Genomic DNA, 17,831 nt, shown 5'->3' with positions numbered 1-17,831 from the left:
GTTACATAATTGACATAAAATGATTACTCGTTCTTAATAGTTATTTAAGCTATCGAAATGCTAAATTTAATAAATTTTATATAGAGAATATAATTATCTGTCTTTATATATCTCTACATATATCTTATCTTTTTTATTCACTAAATGTTAATATTTTTGGACTGCTTAAATGTAAATACAATAAATTAGTTAAAAATATAATAAAAGCTCAAAATAACTATATTAATAAATAGAATTTTTTATACTTCATTTTTTTATACGTAAAACAGTCTTTACTTTAAAAAATTTATATAATAATTTTGCAAGAGCTAATTTTAAGCCATTTAATTAATATCAAGTTTTTAAAAAATTTACTTTTTAATTTTGTATATTAATACTATTATTACTTACTTAAAATTTAATATTATTAACTTTTTAAATACCTCAAAACTCTCGCTATATTAGTTGTTAGGTTTAAAGGCCAGAAAGTCTTTAAAAGATAATAATGTTTTTTTTAGTTTAGTCTCTTATCACTAATATCTTAGAAAAGTTATATAAATAGCAATAAATACAAACTTTCATTTTTAACAAGAAATAAAGGCTTTACAAACTGAAAATAAGCAAAAAATAAATAAAAAATCAAGAAAATATACAGCTCTAAAAAATAATCTTTTTATATTTATATAAGAAAGTAATAATTGCTTTTAATAATTTAATATATAATTTAATAAATAAATTAATAAGTTTATATTTATACTTTATTAGTGTATTTTATTATATTACAATAGCTGTAAAATTATTAAATATATTATAAGATATTACTCTAGTGAATAGCTATTTATTATATTTTTTTATATGTTCAAATTTAATGGTATTGTTAATTATAAAGCTTTAAAAATATAACTTTAAATCCTTATTTATAACTATCTAATTATAATAATAAAATAAATTTCTAGGCTTCATAATGATAAAAAAGATCTAATAATAGTAATATAGCTATTTAAGAGCAAACACGCTATATAACAACCTTAAAACTTATAATACTTTATAGATATAGATTTGAAAGAAAAAAAATTAGTAAGATAAGATATTAAAATAATATTTAATATGTATAAAAAATATATATTATGTGTTAGAATCCAAAAAAATTACCTTACAATATATAATAATAATAATATTATTATTATTCTGTTAAATTAATGACTATCTGGTCTATCTTTCTAAAAGAAAAAACTGTACAGAGTCAAAAGCTTTATTAAATAAAAAAAACCTTTAACTTTAGTAGTAGTATATCTTTCATTTTTCAGTTTCTATATATATTTTTAGTACTCTTTTACTAGTACTAGCCTCACTAATTCTTAATTAATCTATTTATTAGTTATAATTAATTAATTACTTCTTTCTGTATCTATTTACTGTGATCTTCTGAAATCAGGGAACTTTCCGGTACAGAAAAACGTTCTGAAAGAATATTCTAGTTAGTTAATATAAGGTCGAAAGACTCTCTAATAAACACTTAAAACTTTTTTAAATATTCTACAGGTATTTCTAATTGAAGTAAAATTTTAAACAGTGTATAAAAGTTTTAAATTTTCTTTTTTAGATAGCCTTTTTTATATGAGAAAATTCTTGACTATAAGTTAGAAACAAATTTATCTTTTATTAAAATTTTTTATAGATTGTTATATTTACTATCTTATTACCTTTTAGACTTTTTTTAGAAGTAATAAATAGCTATTTAATATATATATTTTTGCATCTTTTAAATTATATATATTTTTATAATATATTATATAAAATGTAATAATTTTTTTTTATTTTTTCTTTCTTCTATTATACTTTAGATATATCAGAAAATCTTATTTTAATATCTTTATATAATATAAAAAGGCTACTAATTCTACTATATATATAAATTTTAAATTTTAATAATAGTATTTATTACTGTTGTACTAGCTCGTTATTATGCTATTTTATTCTTTAATTACATTAAATATATTTATTTTTTATTAAGTTCCTTTGTAGACTGTTATATATATTAGAGAAAGTATCTTAACATAAATTAAAATAATTTATTTATAAAAAAGTTAAATTATTATAATAGCTAACTAAAACTAATTACTAAACTAATTAATAATAATAACTAAATATAAAATTATTATTTTAATTATATTAGTAAATACGTTTCTACTATTTAAAACTATTTAATTACTAGTTATAGCTTTCTGTTTAAAGTTTTTAGACTACTTACTGTCTTTTTACCGGTAGATAATTTTTTTACTAATAAATATTTTGAAAACTTTAGACGAAAAGGTTACAGTTAACTAAATAAACTATTAAAGAAGACTAGAATATTAAGTTAATAATAATATACTTGGTACGTACCTTACTCTATAGTAATTTTTGGCCAATTTATAACGTAATAGATGTAACTAACTAATTTCCTGCTGGTTTCTTTAACAAATGAATCGCTAGAAAAGGGGAATTGCTAAGGACACCCCAACTTTTTACTAACGGCACCCCATCTGATTATCTAATATCAGTTATTATGTAATCTCACCACAACTGCACACCCTCGTAATAGAATTGATATTTTGATCAACTTTTATATGATTAAGATGCCTCGAGTTAGTATGCAGATTAGTTAAATGTATTATACTTTACATGACCTGATTGTATGCCCAATTTCCCCGCAATTCGAGCACTTAGAAAGCGCTTTTTTCTTGCCTGTTACAGCTGCAATTGAAGTCCCCTTTCCAATACCTAATCTATCCGAATTTCTACCCTTTTTGTCTGATCTTTTTGCCTTTGGTATAGGCAGTCGCGATTCGAGTAATAGCAGGTACTCAGATTGATTATCTGGTGCTATATTTTGCCTCCAAAACGGATGAATATCCGTTAATGGAATAGGCTACTTTATCTCTAATAATCGTGCGATTCGGTAGGCACATGGAAGGCCTCTTATCCTAGTAAAACTATTAGTACATTCCGATAGAGGGGCAAGGGACGTAGCTCTTTTAGCAATATCTATTTGATCATAAATAAGATTAAGTGAATAGCGTAAGGTTTTTCTATTAATATCTGAATATAAGAGGAACTGACAGAAAATTAGCTGTTGTAATTGATCCTCTTTAACCTTACGTATTAGTGTGTCAATCTGACAATTTAATATATAACTAATTCGGTTTCAAACAGTTAGGATATTACCTATTAAAACTTGAATATATTTCTTGATAAATGCGTAAGAGTCTTCGACTCGTAAAATTGTTGAATTTCCAATATGAAAGTGCTGATTTGTCCAACAGCGGATCACTTTTTCTTTATAGATTAGCTATATTTCTTTGATATATCGTAAGGCGTAGGGGGATACTGATTAATATTTCTTGTTAAAATCTTATAATTTTGCTTTATATTTATCTTCTGTTGGCAAATTAATAAGGTTCTGCCAGTTTAAAAGAAATTCATTCCATGTTTGATCAGTAGTAAAGCACTCTTTTACTTTTGCAGCAATGTTTTTATTAATATGCCATAAGTAGAGTAAGTAAAGGTAGTCTAGATAATTTTTATAAAATGTACCTAATAGAGCAAGATCCCGGTCAGTACAGAGAACCGGAGATTAGAATTTTAGAGGTTCAAATCCTAAAAAAAAGGGTTTTAATGTCCATTTATATGATTCTTTCTGTTCATTTTGTATAAAGCAGAATGCAATACTGAACGTTATATTTAATGGTAAAACGCCTATAATATGGAGTAATGGCATTTTATAGCGATTTGTTTTATATGTGTAATCTAAAATAAACACTTTATTATACTGATTAGTGTAACGAATTGATTCAGGGTAAGTAAATATAAAAAATGTAATACGTTCCTCTATATCTTGTTTAAATGTAAACTTTCACTAGTAAGTAAGTAGTTAATCTAGAAGATATTGAATTGGCATACAACCAGCAAGACGTTCCCGTAAAAGGGCCTGTTTGAGATTATATAAATCCTTTGGTACAATTAATAGAGTAGGATTACTCTTTTTAACTACGCTGATAATCTGTTGTAAAGGGATATTTTTATTAAGAAAACGATAAATTGTAGCCTGTTGTTCCTGGCTGATCGTTCGTGCTACTGGATGTGCGATCATATTATTTTCAAGCTTATGATTATATTCAGGGTTGCTCACTTTTACGTGCCATTTTCTATCTAAATTTTTAGCACTTGATTTACTAGCATATAAGCAAAAAGCACATCCAATTCGTTTAGTATTAGTCTTTCGGCATTTTGTCCCATCTGATACATTAATTCGATCAGTATACTGACTACCACGATTACAGCCAATACAGATATTTCTACCTGGGTTTGATCTAATCGTGGTGATAGTATAGCCTTGAGAAATTGCATAATTGCGAGGAGCTAAAAGCATTTCCTCGAGGGAATCATAAGTTTGATCAAATGGGGTTGCCATAGTAGAAAGTGAGTAGAAGAGTGAATAGATAGGTAGTCAAGTATATAGATTGTTTGATCAATAACTTGATTTTTAAAACCGAGTGGGAAATATCGAATGATAAAAATAATAATTGAGTGTATGGAGTTGCTATAGTAATTTATGGAAAATGCGAGATTACATAATAACTGATATTAGATAATCAGATGGGGTACCGTTAGTAAAAAGTTGGGGTGTCCTTAGCAATTCCCCTGGAAAAGGCATTAATTAGATAAACAGACAAAGCAGTATATAATTAAGTGCCTTACAAAATTAACTGTACCAAAATTGTACTAAATCTCAATACATATATATATATATATAATATGTATTAAAAAAATTATCTCTTCCCATACAGACTGGGTATGGAGCAAAAACAACGTCCCCGGTCAGGATTGAACTGACAACCTCTCGATTAACAGTCGAACGCGCTAACCAATTGCGCCACGGAGACAAGCTTATGCAAAGGATTTTCTCAAATGTGTATATAATTATGCGGGACATATACACTAATGAATTATACCGCCACTGAAAGTGCTACTAGAGCATATACTTACACTACTTGATGTGAAGGGCTAAAGCTAGTATATGAGTCTATAGTAGCTAGGCCACAAACTGTTTACAATAGCTTGAAGAACAGAAGGGAAACACAGCTTCAGTCAGTCCCTAACAGAGGTTTTCTGTTGTTCTTTACCGCCTTCTTTAGTAAGCCCGGCCACGGTATGCCATACCTGGCCCACATCGGGTTCAACCCGTTACACTTGATTTGAATGAGGTTACTCACTTATTGTATTCCCCAGCGCTAACTAAGCCTGGGCCGGCGTCTACAATAGAGATATGGAAGGTATGCCAAACAAAGTACACAATAAAAATCATTCTGCAGTCTTCAATTTTACTATATATGGATTCAAAGGAACCAGTTACTGTTAACTACATTAATTCCCTCCGCAATGAGCCTATGACTGTCTGCCCTTAATACGCAACCCGGCCACATTGTCCAGTCTGTTTAGGTACTGCACAGCCGCATGCAACTAAGCAATTTTAAGCTTGTTTCAGGAATATAGAGCACAAAATTCCTTGTCCTAATCAAGTTAGTGGCGGTGGCACAATTGGTTACCTAGCGCATACAACTATTAACTGTGAGATTGAGAGTTATCCTCTCCCGGGACACTTGTTCTTTCTTATTGTGTCTATGTATGGTGGGTCTTTTTTCAAAGATTGAACTATCTGTATACCAGCGGCTTGGGGGTTGAGTCTTCTTCTCTCGTCATAATTGTACCCCTCAAATATCAACCAATGTGCTTATCTTACAAAGAGTCCTGTAGGCTCTTGATTGATAACCATTCATGGAAGTCGCCCCTTTTTATTTTGACCACTGATTAAAGCAAAAATTGACACCGCTACTTTATCTCTATCATACTCTTTGGATGCTCTCTATTAGTAAGGTGAAACTGGATAACAAGTCTATTGCCTTTTTGGAATCCTAGCCCTAATCCTTACGTAAGTAAATAACAACTGGCTACATATTACTGCCGTAAAATGTTGTAATAGATACTTAACCTTTTGCCGCCAAATTTCATTTTATAGCTTTCTGTAAATGGATATCCTTGTAGGTGGGCGATCGAGCTTGCCTGCCGGGCAATAGCAGCTTGGTTCATGGGGTAGCGCATTTGTTTCTCTCAGTAATTTCGGAAAGAATTCTGTAGTTGATTACAGTATATACAATAATAGCAAGCGTGGCAAGTAAATAAGTGGTATCGACAACTAGACTTCAAGCATGATGTCTTTATGGCCGATTGCCTCATCTAAATGAAAACCAAATACAAAGCGGTAAAGATCCCCAAGCCAAGGAAATCGTCCTGCCTGCATTGCTAATTGTGCGGCGTTTGCTATCTCGGTAGCACTGGCACGGGCTTGAAGCCCTATCTCTCGAAAACAAGGATCAATTGCAACGGTCCTCTTGTAATTTTTAAGTAGAGACAATTGCCAAGACATTGACCCAAACGCGTCTGAAGAAAGTGATTTGATGAATGAAGGCAGGCTCTGCGGACCGTCACGCAAATATCCGCAGTTGATTGCAGCCTTTGCCATCAGTATCCTAAGGCTTCCTAGGCTAAGATCGTTGGAGGAAGTCTTTATTGTATTCGTTGAATGCTCAGAGGATTGGGATTGTTCGGAAATGCTTGAAGAGTTCGATCGCCACGCTGCTAGGCCTTGTCCTAAAACAAATATGTTTTGAAGTGGCGCCTCATCAGGAGAAGCTGCGGCAGTATCCTCGAAGATGGTTGTAGGTGTTTCGGGATTCCCTTGTTGTGAGGCCTTATCATTGAGATGAGCCTTAGAAGGTCCCTTTTCCCTAGTCCGAACAATCTGGGGATATGTCGTCTGGCTTGGCCGGGGCGTGCCGCGATCAGAATTACGCAGGCCTCGTCGAGACCAGCCTTCTCGGTAGATATCACAAAGATCCCAACAGGCTTGTACAGCAGAGCCAAGTAACTCCTCATCTAACACCCTCCCCCCTTTCTGAGCCTGTCGTATACTGAACAGCATCTCCGCGAGTGACCAGCAGGCGCTTAGTAGAGAATCGGAGTCATTGGTTCCAGTTCTTTGCTTCATAAGACGATGACATAAGGTAATGTAAAAGTCTAGAGTCCTTTCTCTAAAAGCGTCTGGCAAATTTCGATCATGTGTGTTATATAGATGGTTGTTGAGCTCGAAGCTGACGCGAAGGACCGAGTCTGCCAATTCATCGTCGCAATCTCTAGCATCGAACAATGTTTGACAGAAGCTTCGACAGGTATCAAGTGTTGAGTTTACCCGACATCCATGGTCATTGCATTGGGAATTATATAATTCCCGACAGAGTGTCCAGCAGGATTTCCATGCCTCTTCGTGCACATCGTCTTTACAGTTCAGCCGATGCTGGTGAATATAGCTCAGACTGGCCAGTGTGTTACAAAGTGACCAACACTCAGTAAGCGCTGCTTTCAAGGATCTGATTTCAGCTTGACCATCCGAGACGTGCTTCACATCCCAGTTTAGCCCGTGGGATGTTGTACCAACTTCAACGCTGATCCTATTAAGAGCATCGGTTCCTTCTGGTATATCTGATTTGTTGTCAATACCAAGCCGAGGCACAAGGAAAGGACATCTGGAACAGCCACTTACCCTCGAGGTTGTTTGAATGTGAAGAACTGTCGATATCTTCAAAGTCTTGCATTGTCTGCGCTCGAGGGGTCCCGCGCTCAGACAAATCCTGCGCGGGCTTAATGGCAGTAGACAGTGGGGGAGGTGATATCGGGCTGGAGGAGGATTTCTGATAACTTCAGCCTGCTTTCAAGCTTGCAGTCAGGGGTACGTAACAAACCTTCGTTCCTCTAGTAGCTAATTGCGCCAAAGGCAGTTTCATCATTGTCATATCGGAATCCACGGACGACATCGCATCTGATTTGGGAACCGATTGGCCATTGAATCGCGGAAATCCTAATTTCTGCGTGACTCGAAACATGAGTCGGAAGGATCATTTAATGACATTCAGGACAGGCTCTCACAAATTCCCTGAAACCCGAAGGGGCATGTATCACAGATTGGGGAGGTTCATCGTGATCGCACTTTCTTTCCAAGCCGCAGTCAATCGATGGGGATGTTCGTATCTTTTATATGCATACGTTAATACAAATTTATATGACCTAGGTATGCCTGTGCCTATCTGACGAACTGGAGTCTTCGCGCGTACCTTTAATTCGGACCGGGTATCATTCGCCGGAGAGCCAACATGGAAGGCGGCTGTGGATGTATTGGTCGATTCGGCTTCATTCCCATTCCCAGCACCTGCCGTCTTGCCCTCTGTACCATCAAGAATGGACATTTTCACTTTGGAAGATTATCCACAAGGCTTATCTTCAGCAGATTACGATTGTTTAAATAGTTCAAGCTTGTCACACGTACTAGAAAATGTGAACTGGACGCGCTGGATCGACCTACTGGAGACTATTGTGACCGATCAATCACTCTCGTGATGGCGTTGATTCTTCAACAGGAACATGATGCAAAAAGATGGCCAAGTTGATTAAGTGAAATGCCCAGGCACCGACACCGTTCCTGAGATGGGATCCCCCGCATATTATGATGATACCACATGATCTCGGTTAGCCGTCACCTTGGTAATTCCTTCTGCTTCGGACTAGCCAAGCCACTTCATGCGCCATAGACAGGGGTTCGGAATTGCGGAGGTTGTGAAATTGTGCTTTCATCTCAAAAACATAAACCCACGCCAGGAGATTCCAATGATATCTACAGAGTGGGCTTGATTATTGTTGTTATTATTATGTAGGCGCGTAATTCACTTCTTAACATCACGCGGTGTTTCCTTACCGATGGAATGGTATCTGGTCGATTCTTGCTTCATTCATGTGGAATATCAATGCATAACCAAGGCTCCGAATGGACAACCACCTGCAAAGGGGCATCTATAATCTTGGATGTACGTCCACAAAACCCTGCGCTCCCATAAAAAAGGAGGAGCATGAACGATAGGCCGACACTCGAAATAAGAGGACTGGTTGCTTTCCCCCTTTTTTTTGCCTTCTCATTGCTAACTAGCGTTTTCCTTTGGACCAGTACTTTCTCAAACAGCATCGGTCGAATTGACAGTTGTTTGCCGGCCTTTATTTCCCAGACGAGAGAAGGGGCGGATAGCCAATCCATTGTGTTCACAGTTTGCTAGAGGCCTTTTCCCCTTTTCAACGATCCTTGAGCTTTCAATGGTCCGTAAAAGCAAGCGGAAGGCGCTTCGACATCGAGATAATCAGGCGCATTGATTAACGGGTGATGAGACATTGTGAATACTTGGCAGACCGATTGTGACGACTGCTAAGTACATGCTTGGACAGATGAGCGAAGGGCGGCGGAAAGAACTTATAATTGATTCTTCGATTTCTCCCTCTCCGTCGGATTATAGCTGAGTAGGCTGGATCAGTACGACACACCACGCTTACAGAGGAGATTATAGTTACCGCAGAAGTTTCTCAATCAAATCCACATGCGTCATGATCATGCGGCGGCAGCAGTACCGCTTGCAACCAAGCTGGTCCATGGCGTCACTTGAGAACGGTTATTTAAAGTCCCAATATCGAGCAAATTCTAGCCAAAGATCTGAAACATACCCATCTGGGATTCCCTCGTCAAGTAACTGGAGATAGCGCTCCCATAGGTCACCAACAACCTAGATAAGTGAAGCGTCAGAGAATGGGTTATTCAAGTTGCTTGATTATACAGGATACGAGAAGAGGCCTTACCTTGCCACATGAAAAACATCGGACAGGAATAATCATTTTTCTGGTCTTTTATGATCAGGCCAAAATACGCTCGATGAAAAGAATGTAAACTCAGATGTTGATTTATGGGTATGCTTCGATTCTCTCCCCTAGAGCCAAGGAGGTTGACGATTCTAGGGACAGTGTTGGGTGAGAACAAAGAGAGACAGTAGCATCGGCAGAAGGTAGGTAGGTAGCTATGGCTGTATGAAGTCTTTGTTTCAATGACCGGAGAGATTTTCTGAATGGACCCCCGGCCCACAATTTGCCATGTACTAAATACGCTAACCAAATAGGGACTAACCCGTTTTCGTGCTGTGGCTCGGGACTGGAGAACTAATTGGGTAAAAAAAAAAAAAAAAATCACTGATGAAATACCGATCAACTAACCACTTTACATTCTCTTGCTATACCTGCGATATAATACATGAAACAAAAGTCATTATTCCACTTGCCAGCCTGTTAGCTTGTGGATATGATGACCACCCCTGATAAACCCAGCAGAGCAACGAAGAGATCTCTAGCCAGTGATGCAACCCCAGCGAGAAATATGCACCTAAACGAAGGGCGAACGAAGAGGCCCCGTGCTTCTTATAGCAAGAATGATACCGACTCGACTTTGGTGCCAGGAAAACGCCAAACATCTGGGAAATCAGGTGCTAGATTACTCCCGCAATCTAATCCTGTTCCTTTTAACGACAGTGTCCAGAAACCAATGACACCCCCAGAAGGCTGGACATTATCAAATACCATTGCGGGTCAATTCAGCAACTTAGACCCAGTCCTTACCTCTGATGAACAGTAAGTACCCCCGCTCCCTAATGCTTGAGTATGATTTAACATAGTTTCTGTAGGTACCTTTTTGTTGGGCTTGAGTCGGCTATTCATGTCTACTCCGTTACTACGTCTCGTCTCTACCGTACACTGCAGCTGAAATCCGGCCAACACATTGTTGGATATGCGCTTTCACCCGCCAACCAGGAGGATCTGTTTATATTCACTTCAACTGGCTCGGTGACTAGATGGGATTGGCTTTCTGGTGAACAGACTTCATGCCTGGACTCTCGAGGCAAGACAATATCGATTGACTTGAGCATCCATGAAACTGATGACCATACGGGGTTCCGCCTCACATCCTTGCGGGAGCATAAAGATGGGAAGAAGGAAATAGTGATCACCACACTGAGCGACGGTAACCCACGTGAAACACTCGTCCTTCAGACGGCTGCTCGAATCAGTCAGATCAAGGTTGTGCGCAATGGACAGGTCATTGTCGCATATGGCAGCCAGAATGTTCTTCTCGGGGTGGCTTGTACTGAAACCACAAATTCGGTACCTTCGTACTCCTGGCGCGAAGTAAAGTTACCTGTCAACATAACCTGTCTTGATTTGCGGTGCACCCCCCGAGCCGAGGAGTCCACTGTAGGCGGAAAATCACGCGCAGGGGAGGTCGACCTTGTTTTGGGAGACATATACGGCTCCATATTGCTGTATCATGACATTATCGGTTCATTTGAAGAGGACAACTCTGAAATGTCAAGGAAGCCAGCACCAAGACGATTGCACTGGCATAGAGGACCTGTCAGTGCGGTTCGGTGGTCAAGGGATGGTAAGTTTTTCCCGTGCGATAACCGTCCATCCCATACAGCCAGCTAATGTTGACTCAGGGAATTACATTATTTCTGGTGGCCATGAATCTGTTATGGTTTTATGGCAGCTGGAAACGGGAAGAAAACACTTCCTTCCTCATCTCTCGTCTCCAATTTGCAACATCATAGTGTCTTCGACTGGAAACACCTATGTTGTCAAATTAGCCGATAATTGTATCATGCTGCTATCCGCGAGGGAATTGCAACCGTTTGCCACCATCATTGGTCTGCAACTATATCCGAAGGCGACTAGGCCTCAGGATCGATCAGTACCACTATCGACTTACTGCGCGCCCCAATCCACTACAGCCGCGCTACACCCTCAGCATCCTGATCGGATTCTGTTAGCCGTCCCAGCCTCTCGTCAATTGACACAGTGTGGTCGCCCGTTGCCGAATTCTTCTGTTCTACAGACGTATGATATCAACACGAACAGCCACCTCTCTCGGCAAGCACTTGCACGTACGAACGCAACTACTTTGAGTGTTAGCCCTGAAGGTTCGCAAATAGTTGCCCCGGATGTCGTTCATTTAAGTATTTCCCATGACGGGAAGTGGATGGCTACTGTCGATGATTGGTGTCCATACCCACAGGACGTCGAAGCTTTGGAGCTACTAGGTCAAAAAGAAGCGACATGCATCACAGTACGGGAGACGTACTTGAAGTTCTGGAAGTGGAATACCGTTTCAGGTACTTGGGAATTGGCGACGCGTGTCGATGGGCCTCATTTTTCACGAGATGGCCCTCTCCCGGTGCTGGAGCTCGCTTCTCGGCCACGAAGCCATGAATTCGCTACCATTGGCCTCGATATGGTGGTACGTTTTTGGTGTCCAAGTATTAGGTATCGTAGTGGGTTGAAAGCAGCAAATGATACCAGCTCTCTGGAGGCGTGGAAATGCCGAAGCAGCATTGACTTAAGTGGATATTTCACGAACCATGCACCTGGTCAATCAAGTGCGGCATCCATAAGCTTCTCCCAGGATGGCTCAGTGCTTGCTGTTTGTGCGCAGTCGGTTGACCCGTCGGATGCTGGCCTAGCTATTCTCATTGACGCGCAAAGCTGTGAAGTCCACTACAGCAGAACCGGCTTGTACACTGGTAAGCCCTGTGTAACCAGATTTACAGGGTGTCATCTGGCTATCGCTTCAGAACAGTCTCTGTCGATTTGGAACATTGTTGATGACACGGTGAGGGTGGTTCCTTTGGCCGGAGGCAACTCTCCTGCTACCGCTTCGCCCTTGCTGGCTGTGAGTCCCATGACCGAGACATTTGCCGTCGCTACTCCCGATGTGCAGGAAAATCAACCCGCGAAGAAAACACGGCAACCTCAGTTCCGTGTACGGGTCTATGATATTCACTCCTTGTCCTTGGTTTATCAATCTCCGCTCAGGTATTGCCCTCTGGCCCTGCTTGCAGACCCAAGTTCTGTTGATTATATCATTGTGGATTCTGCGGCCAATATACAACGACTTGGTAGCACGAAAAAGATTTCTCATCCCAGCCAGTCATCTCCTGACACGGCTATTCATCTTCATTCCGGCCTTGCGAGTTTGTTTGGCAGCAAACTCCGTGGGACCGGCATCACACCCCTTCCCCATGGGTCTGATTCCTTGCCTCGCTCGGATCCATCAACCGCTCAGAGCAAAAGTCTGGCTAGCGTCTTTGGCGATGTTCCCCCTTTCGTTTTGCCTCCCGCCAATAAACTTTTTCACGACGTTGTGCATGCGCTTTCCGGCTAAATTCTTGACATTTTTTATCTGACACCGATGATATTGGGCTTCAATTATGTATTTGTATTCTAACGTGCGCGATTTTCTGGCCTTTTTATACCTGTATTTGAGAAGGGCCAGGGGGGGCGATCTTTGGGGGGGGGGCGGGGGGGGAGGGACTTTATATCTTTAGAAGGGATCATTTTGTACAGAAAAGCGCGAATTTGAAGTCAGGTCAATTGAACTCCAAAATGTTGAATACCCACTCCTTATTTAACGCCAATGGGCTTTTGAATTTCTAAATGGTGCTGAAGGGAAATCCGGCAGATATTTCCGTGTATTGTTCGAGGCAATTTCCGATAAATTAGATGTTATAGTTTGTATACACCACAGCCCCGTTGCATAGGAATCAGGAATTTTGCAATTTTCTTTACGTTTGCACCCGTCTCAGTTTTGTACTTAGCGCCTTTAAGCTTAAAATCCGTAATACTTGCTAGTGGCGGTGATGACGAGGGATCAGACACGATCTAGAGCAAGGTTAAATGATGCCTTCTTGCCTTGAACGTGAGTCAAGTATGCATCAAGCTCGTGGTCCTCATCAATAACAAATGGGATGCCATTCCCGTCCTCGTCCTTATCGAGGCCTTCAATCCTAGTGATGATGGCATCTGGATACTTGGCACCGACCAATTGTCGTATTTCAGCAACAGACCTTGTCGCCAATTTCTCAACCCAGGTCTTAGAATTTCCATATAGCTGACTCTGGGGATTAATACGGAGGTAAACCGGAATGTGCAAAATTGTGGGCTGCTCCAGCATAGGATTCACGTAGCCAAAAGAGTGTTCAGAATCATGCTGCCCCGTTGCAGCAAAGGTGGGGTCATTCGCAGCTTGAAGGAGTGAGGGGTCTATTTGCATATCACCTAGGTCATTTGAAGCAACAGGAGCGCTGGCCAGGGCTTGGGAAGCAAGTGTGCTTATTCCATTAGCAATAGCATTACCAAACGCAATTCCGTCGTCGGTATTCTGGTGAGTCTGGGGCTGATGATGCACAGACTGTTTACGGGTTGAGTCTCTTTTAGTCTGATCATCGCGAAGTCGCTTCATGACATCCCGGCAAAGGACCTCGAGAGCCTTCAATCTCGTGGTATGTTCCGAGTCCGCTGGGCCGGGGGCGAGTATTCGTTGCAGTAGTGCAGAGTTTTGGACCCACTGCTCTTTCAGTTCTTTCCAGTGCTCATCGCCAGCCTCCAGTTTGCTTGTAAAGTGATCCGCTTTGAGGGTGTTGTAGAATGCATTTCGTATCTGACGGCTCTCTTCGGGATTTATTCCAAGCGCGTTCTTGGCTTCCGCGATCGTCATTCGGCGCTCCAATGTTCTCATTCTCTTGGTGACATCCGTACAGACAACATCTAGAGCGAGAGATTTTGCGTCCAGTTGACTCGGGTCCTCCCAAAAAACCCCCTGAAGATGCTCGGATTCCTGTATCAACTTATTTTTCGCCACTTGCCATCTTTCAGGCCCGGCAACTGTTTTCTTTATGAACCCCGCCTCTTCACATATCTTCTGAAATTGGTCTCTAATTTGACGGTACATGACACTGTCTAACCCTAGATATTTCTTACTCTCGTCAATAGTGGTTTCGGAAGGGAAACGAGGAGGACCTGGAGGGTCGGCAGGTAGCCCGGCCCAGCCTCGGGTACGGCGCCGGCGCTTTTTAGCTGCCCATCGTTCGGCACTTTCTGCCTTTAATCGATCAAGTCGTTCTTTGCGCTTCAACAGAATCTCAGTGGACACACCCGGGGAAGGAGGGTGTGAGTTCGGGACGTCATCGGGAACAGTGTCGCCATCGTCGAATGGGCTTGACGTTTTGTAAACTTCTTCGTGTAGCGCAAGTAGGCCTTCGTCTTCCGGTACCTGAACAGAATTTGGCAGGCTGTTCTGTGACTTCATTCCATTGGGCACTCGTAAAAGCCAGCGGTTCTTGGCGCGTACCCGCATCAGCTCTCTTTCTTTGATCTCATATCCTTCTTCATTCAATATGCGAAGCATATCTCGCTGGCTGGTATTCTTTTCCCATAGTTGTTTGACGCGCGCAACGAGGTTTGTGTTCTTATGGGCTGGGTTTTGCTTTGAGGGGAACCCCCATCGTTTGAACTGTGTTTGGAATGCACGCTTGCTGGAAAAGCCATCCATACAACCTTATTAACGAATCTCAAACCAAGAAAAAGTAGGATAGGAAAAGATGGCGGTTGTTGAAATTGCCTACTCACCTTGGTGCGAACTGGTAGGTATTCCTCATGAATTCCATGATCTCTTCTAAAGCCTTCTTTTCCTTGATATACATCTGAAAACAGATTTCCCGTTTGCCATCCCAGTCGTAAACCATGATGAAGGATTTGCTTGGAGACACCTCCTCCAAGCTGGAGGTGCGACTCTGGGTACAAGCCCCGTTGCCTTTGGGGGTGGTGATGATCGGGGGAGTATGTGATGGGCGAAGAAGGCACCTGTTGTCGCTGCTGTGCACCGTAGTTTAGCAGTGCTAATAATGATGCAGTACGGTCGCCCATAAAAAGGGGTGACCACGCGGACCACTTGTGCTATCACGTGATGATATTGATACCTCGGTACGGGTAAATGTATAAACCATACCTACAGTCTAATACAATACCTAGGTATGTATGTACTGTACCAAATAGTTAGTGTCTAACAATGCCTCGGTACCAGTACCAGGCTCCGATGTAGATACCTTCCATTGTATATTCTATGTATATAGCTAAATTAGCTATTCTCTACCTACATTCCGGGTAGGGTCACATGGTTAGCTCTGGCGACTCCTACAAGATGTTTGCTGCCCGCGCAAAGCCGCCAGGTAGAGCTGGGTGAGAACGGTTTAACTCAATTGATTCTTCTTCTTATCTTGAAGAGTCGGGTCCGTAGCCACGTCAAGAAGTGCATCCATGTGTTCTTCGGCTGGGCTTTCCATGTTTCCGGTGCCGGCTGTGGTTGCGAGGCAGGCCGAGAGGGGGCAGCAGGTACGCCGTGGACCTCAGAACGTTCCTTTTGCCAACCTTCTTCATCCTGCCTCAGAGAAACTCTCCAGGGCTGCTTTTCCTTCCGCCTGATTTCTCTTGCTTCTGCTTTCAACTGCTGTTCTTCTAATTTGCGCGCCTTAGCTGCTTCTTTTTCTTCAAATGCTTGTCGCGCCGCCTGTACCGTAGCCGCTCGGGATATAGGATCCATACTGGTCCTCGTCTTGGTTCGAAAGGAGAAATCTAGCGACGACCTTGAGATTGGAGAAGCTGTGTCTAGAAGACTCCCAGCGTCTCTGGAATAACCGAAAGACTGACGGCCGCTAAGATTTGTTTGCGAGGTGCCATGGAGTTTTGTGAATGGATCTTCTTGTAGTTGTAATGATAAGCGCGGTGTTTGCCCCGATGAGCCACGCATGGATTGATGCAAGCTATCCGATCCCCATTGTGCCGCGGGCTCTTCCCCGGAATGGCCTCCGTTGGCTGAACTATCGCTCTCCGCAATAGATGCCTGGTAGGATTGGTTTAAAGGCGGCGTATATGTGCGAGGAGCTTGGCGCATTGGGTGAACATAGTGCGGATTTGGTTTACTTATGCTGGAACCACTTGTTGTCGATAGTTCGGAAGTTCCGCTAGCCGATCGATGATGGATGCAATTCTGAGTCATTGCCCTAGTGATAGATGATTTATCATTTCGACGTCCGTCCCTATCGTTGTTCGAAGATGCTGCAGGGCCCTCGTTATCGACAGATGCTGGCGGAAACGTCGACGACGCAGACGATAATTGATCTCGAGACATCTTTCTGGTCATGGGCATTGTATGCACTCTTTCCATACTGGCATTATTCGGCGAAGAGTTGACGGCATTTCCCCTGCTTCCAGGCAGATCAAACGGCGGACTGGGACTTGTATTCAGGTGATCCTCGCGGGCTAATGAGCCGCGATAAATCCTCCTGTCCTTCTGGGCAAACCCATGAGCATTCGTTTTGGGTGTATTCGATCCGTCAGGTGCATCTAGCGGAGGGCGGGTATCCTTGTACATAGGAGGTCTGCCAGACGAGTGAACTAGCAACCCTCTATCATCGCTAGGGTGTGTTGCGAGATCTGCAGAGGCATGGACCTTTGAATGGGTATAATGAGAATTGCGCTCGGATTGATGGTTTGACACGAGGTTTCCGGTCTTGAAGCGCTGAGCGCTCGGTGGAAGCGGTGAGTCTCGAGCGAGACGGTTTTCGGAGCGCGCCATGGTCTTATGTTTTCTTCCTGCCCCCCTATCTGGCTTCTCTGAAAGAAGTGAACTTCCTCCTTTCTCTTAATGATGTGCTGCGGGACACATATTAATTGACGGCGCTGAGCAATGGGACAAGTACAAATTGCAATTCCGAATCCTCCACTGCAGTGGGTCGTGATAAACAGTAACAGGGAGGCCAAACACAATGCATATAGGAGCACAATTTGAGGGTCAATGCCGCAGAAGGCCGCACAAGTATATATGAATGTTATCAAACCTTGACCGTTCATGAAATTGAAGGTTAACTTCCTAGGAGAGAAGTAGCGACGACCTGAGTACGGGATCTAGTACAAAGCATTCAGACTGACCTGAGGATCGGTCCTATCCCCAAGCATCCTTTCCGCCCTTTTCGTATGTAGAGCAAAGAAAGAGCACGGAAATCTAT

General features: G+C 41.4%; 3 protein-coding genes across 3 annotated transcripts; 1 reads left to right on the top strand and 2 right to left on the bottom strand.

The window, feature by feature from the left end:
* Positions 1–6,214: 6,214 nt before the first annotated feature.
* Positions 6,215–8,318, bottom strand: KD926_009798 (uncharacterized protein; the record flags this gene model as incomplete). The annotated part of the gene is made up of 4 exons (XM_053102281.1): positions 6,215–7,557; positions 7,619–7,766; positions 7,818–7,940; positions 8,187–8,318. The coding sequence occupies 4 exons, from the start codon at positions 8,316–8,318 to the stop codon at positions 6,215–6,217; spliced, it is 1,746 nt and encodes a 581-aa protein (XP_052954238.1).
* Positions 8,319–10,480: 2,162 nt separating this feature from the next.
* Positions 10,481–13,153, top strand: KD926_009797 (WD repeat protein; the record flags this gene model as incomplete). Its single annotated transcript, XM_053102280.1, has 5 exons — positions 10,481–10,566; positions 10,620–11,374; positions 11,433–12,229; positions 12,425–12,512; positions 12,564–13,153. 5 exons carry the CDS (start codon positions 10,481–10,483, stop codon positions 13,151–13,153), a joined length of 2,316 nt encoding a protein of 771 aa, XP_052954237.1.
* Positions 13,154–13,639: 486 nt separating this feature from the next.
* KD926_009796 (Clr5 domain-containing protein) lies at positions 13,640–17,401 on the bottom strand (the record flags this gene model as incomplete). The annotated part of the gene is made up of 3 exons (XM_053102279.1): positions 13,640–15,302; positions 15,397–15,642; positions 16,068–17,401. The coding sequence occupies 3 exons, from the start codon at positions 17,399–17,401 to the stop codon at positions 13,640–13,642; spliced, it is 3,243 nt and encodes a 1,080-aa protein (XP_052954236.1).
* Between the last annotated feature and the right edge of the window lie 430 nt (positions 17,402–17,831).

The sequence above is a fragment of the Aspergillus affinis genome (genome assembly GCF_023601865.1).
Source record: "Aspergillus affinis strain CMG 70 chromosome Unknown NODE_71_length_185320_cov_88_639011, whole genome shotgun sequence".
NCBI lineage: Eukaryota > Fungi > Ascomycota > Eurotiomycetes > Eurotiales > Aspergillaceae > Aspergillus > Aspergillus affinis.
Note: the sequence above shows the minus strand (reverse complement) of the source record. Positions and strands in the feature narration are given on the sequence as shown.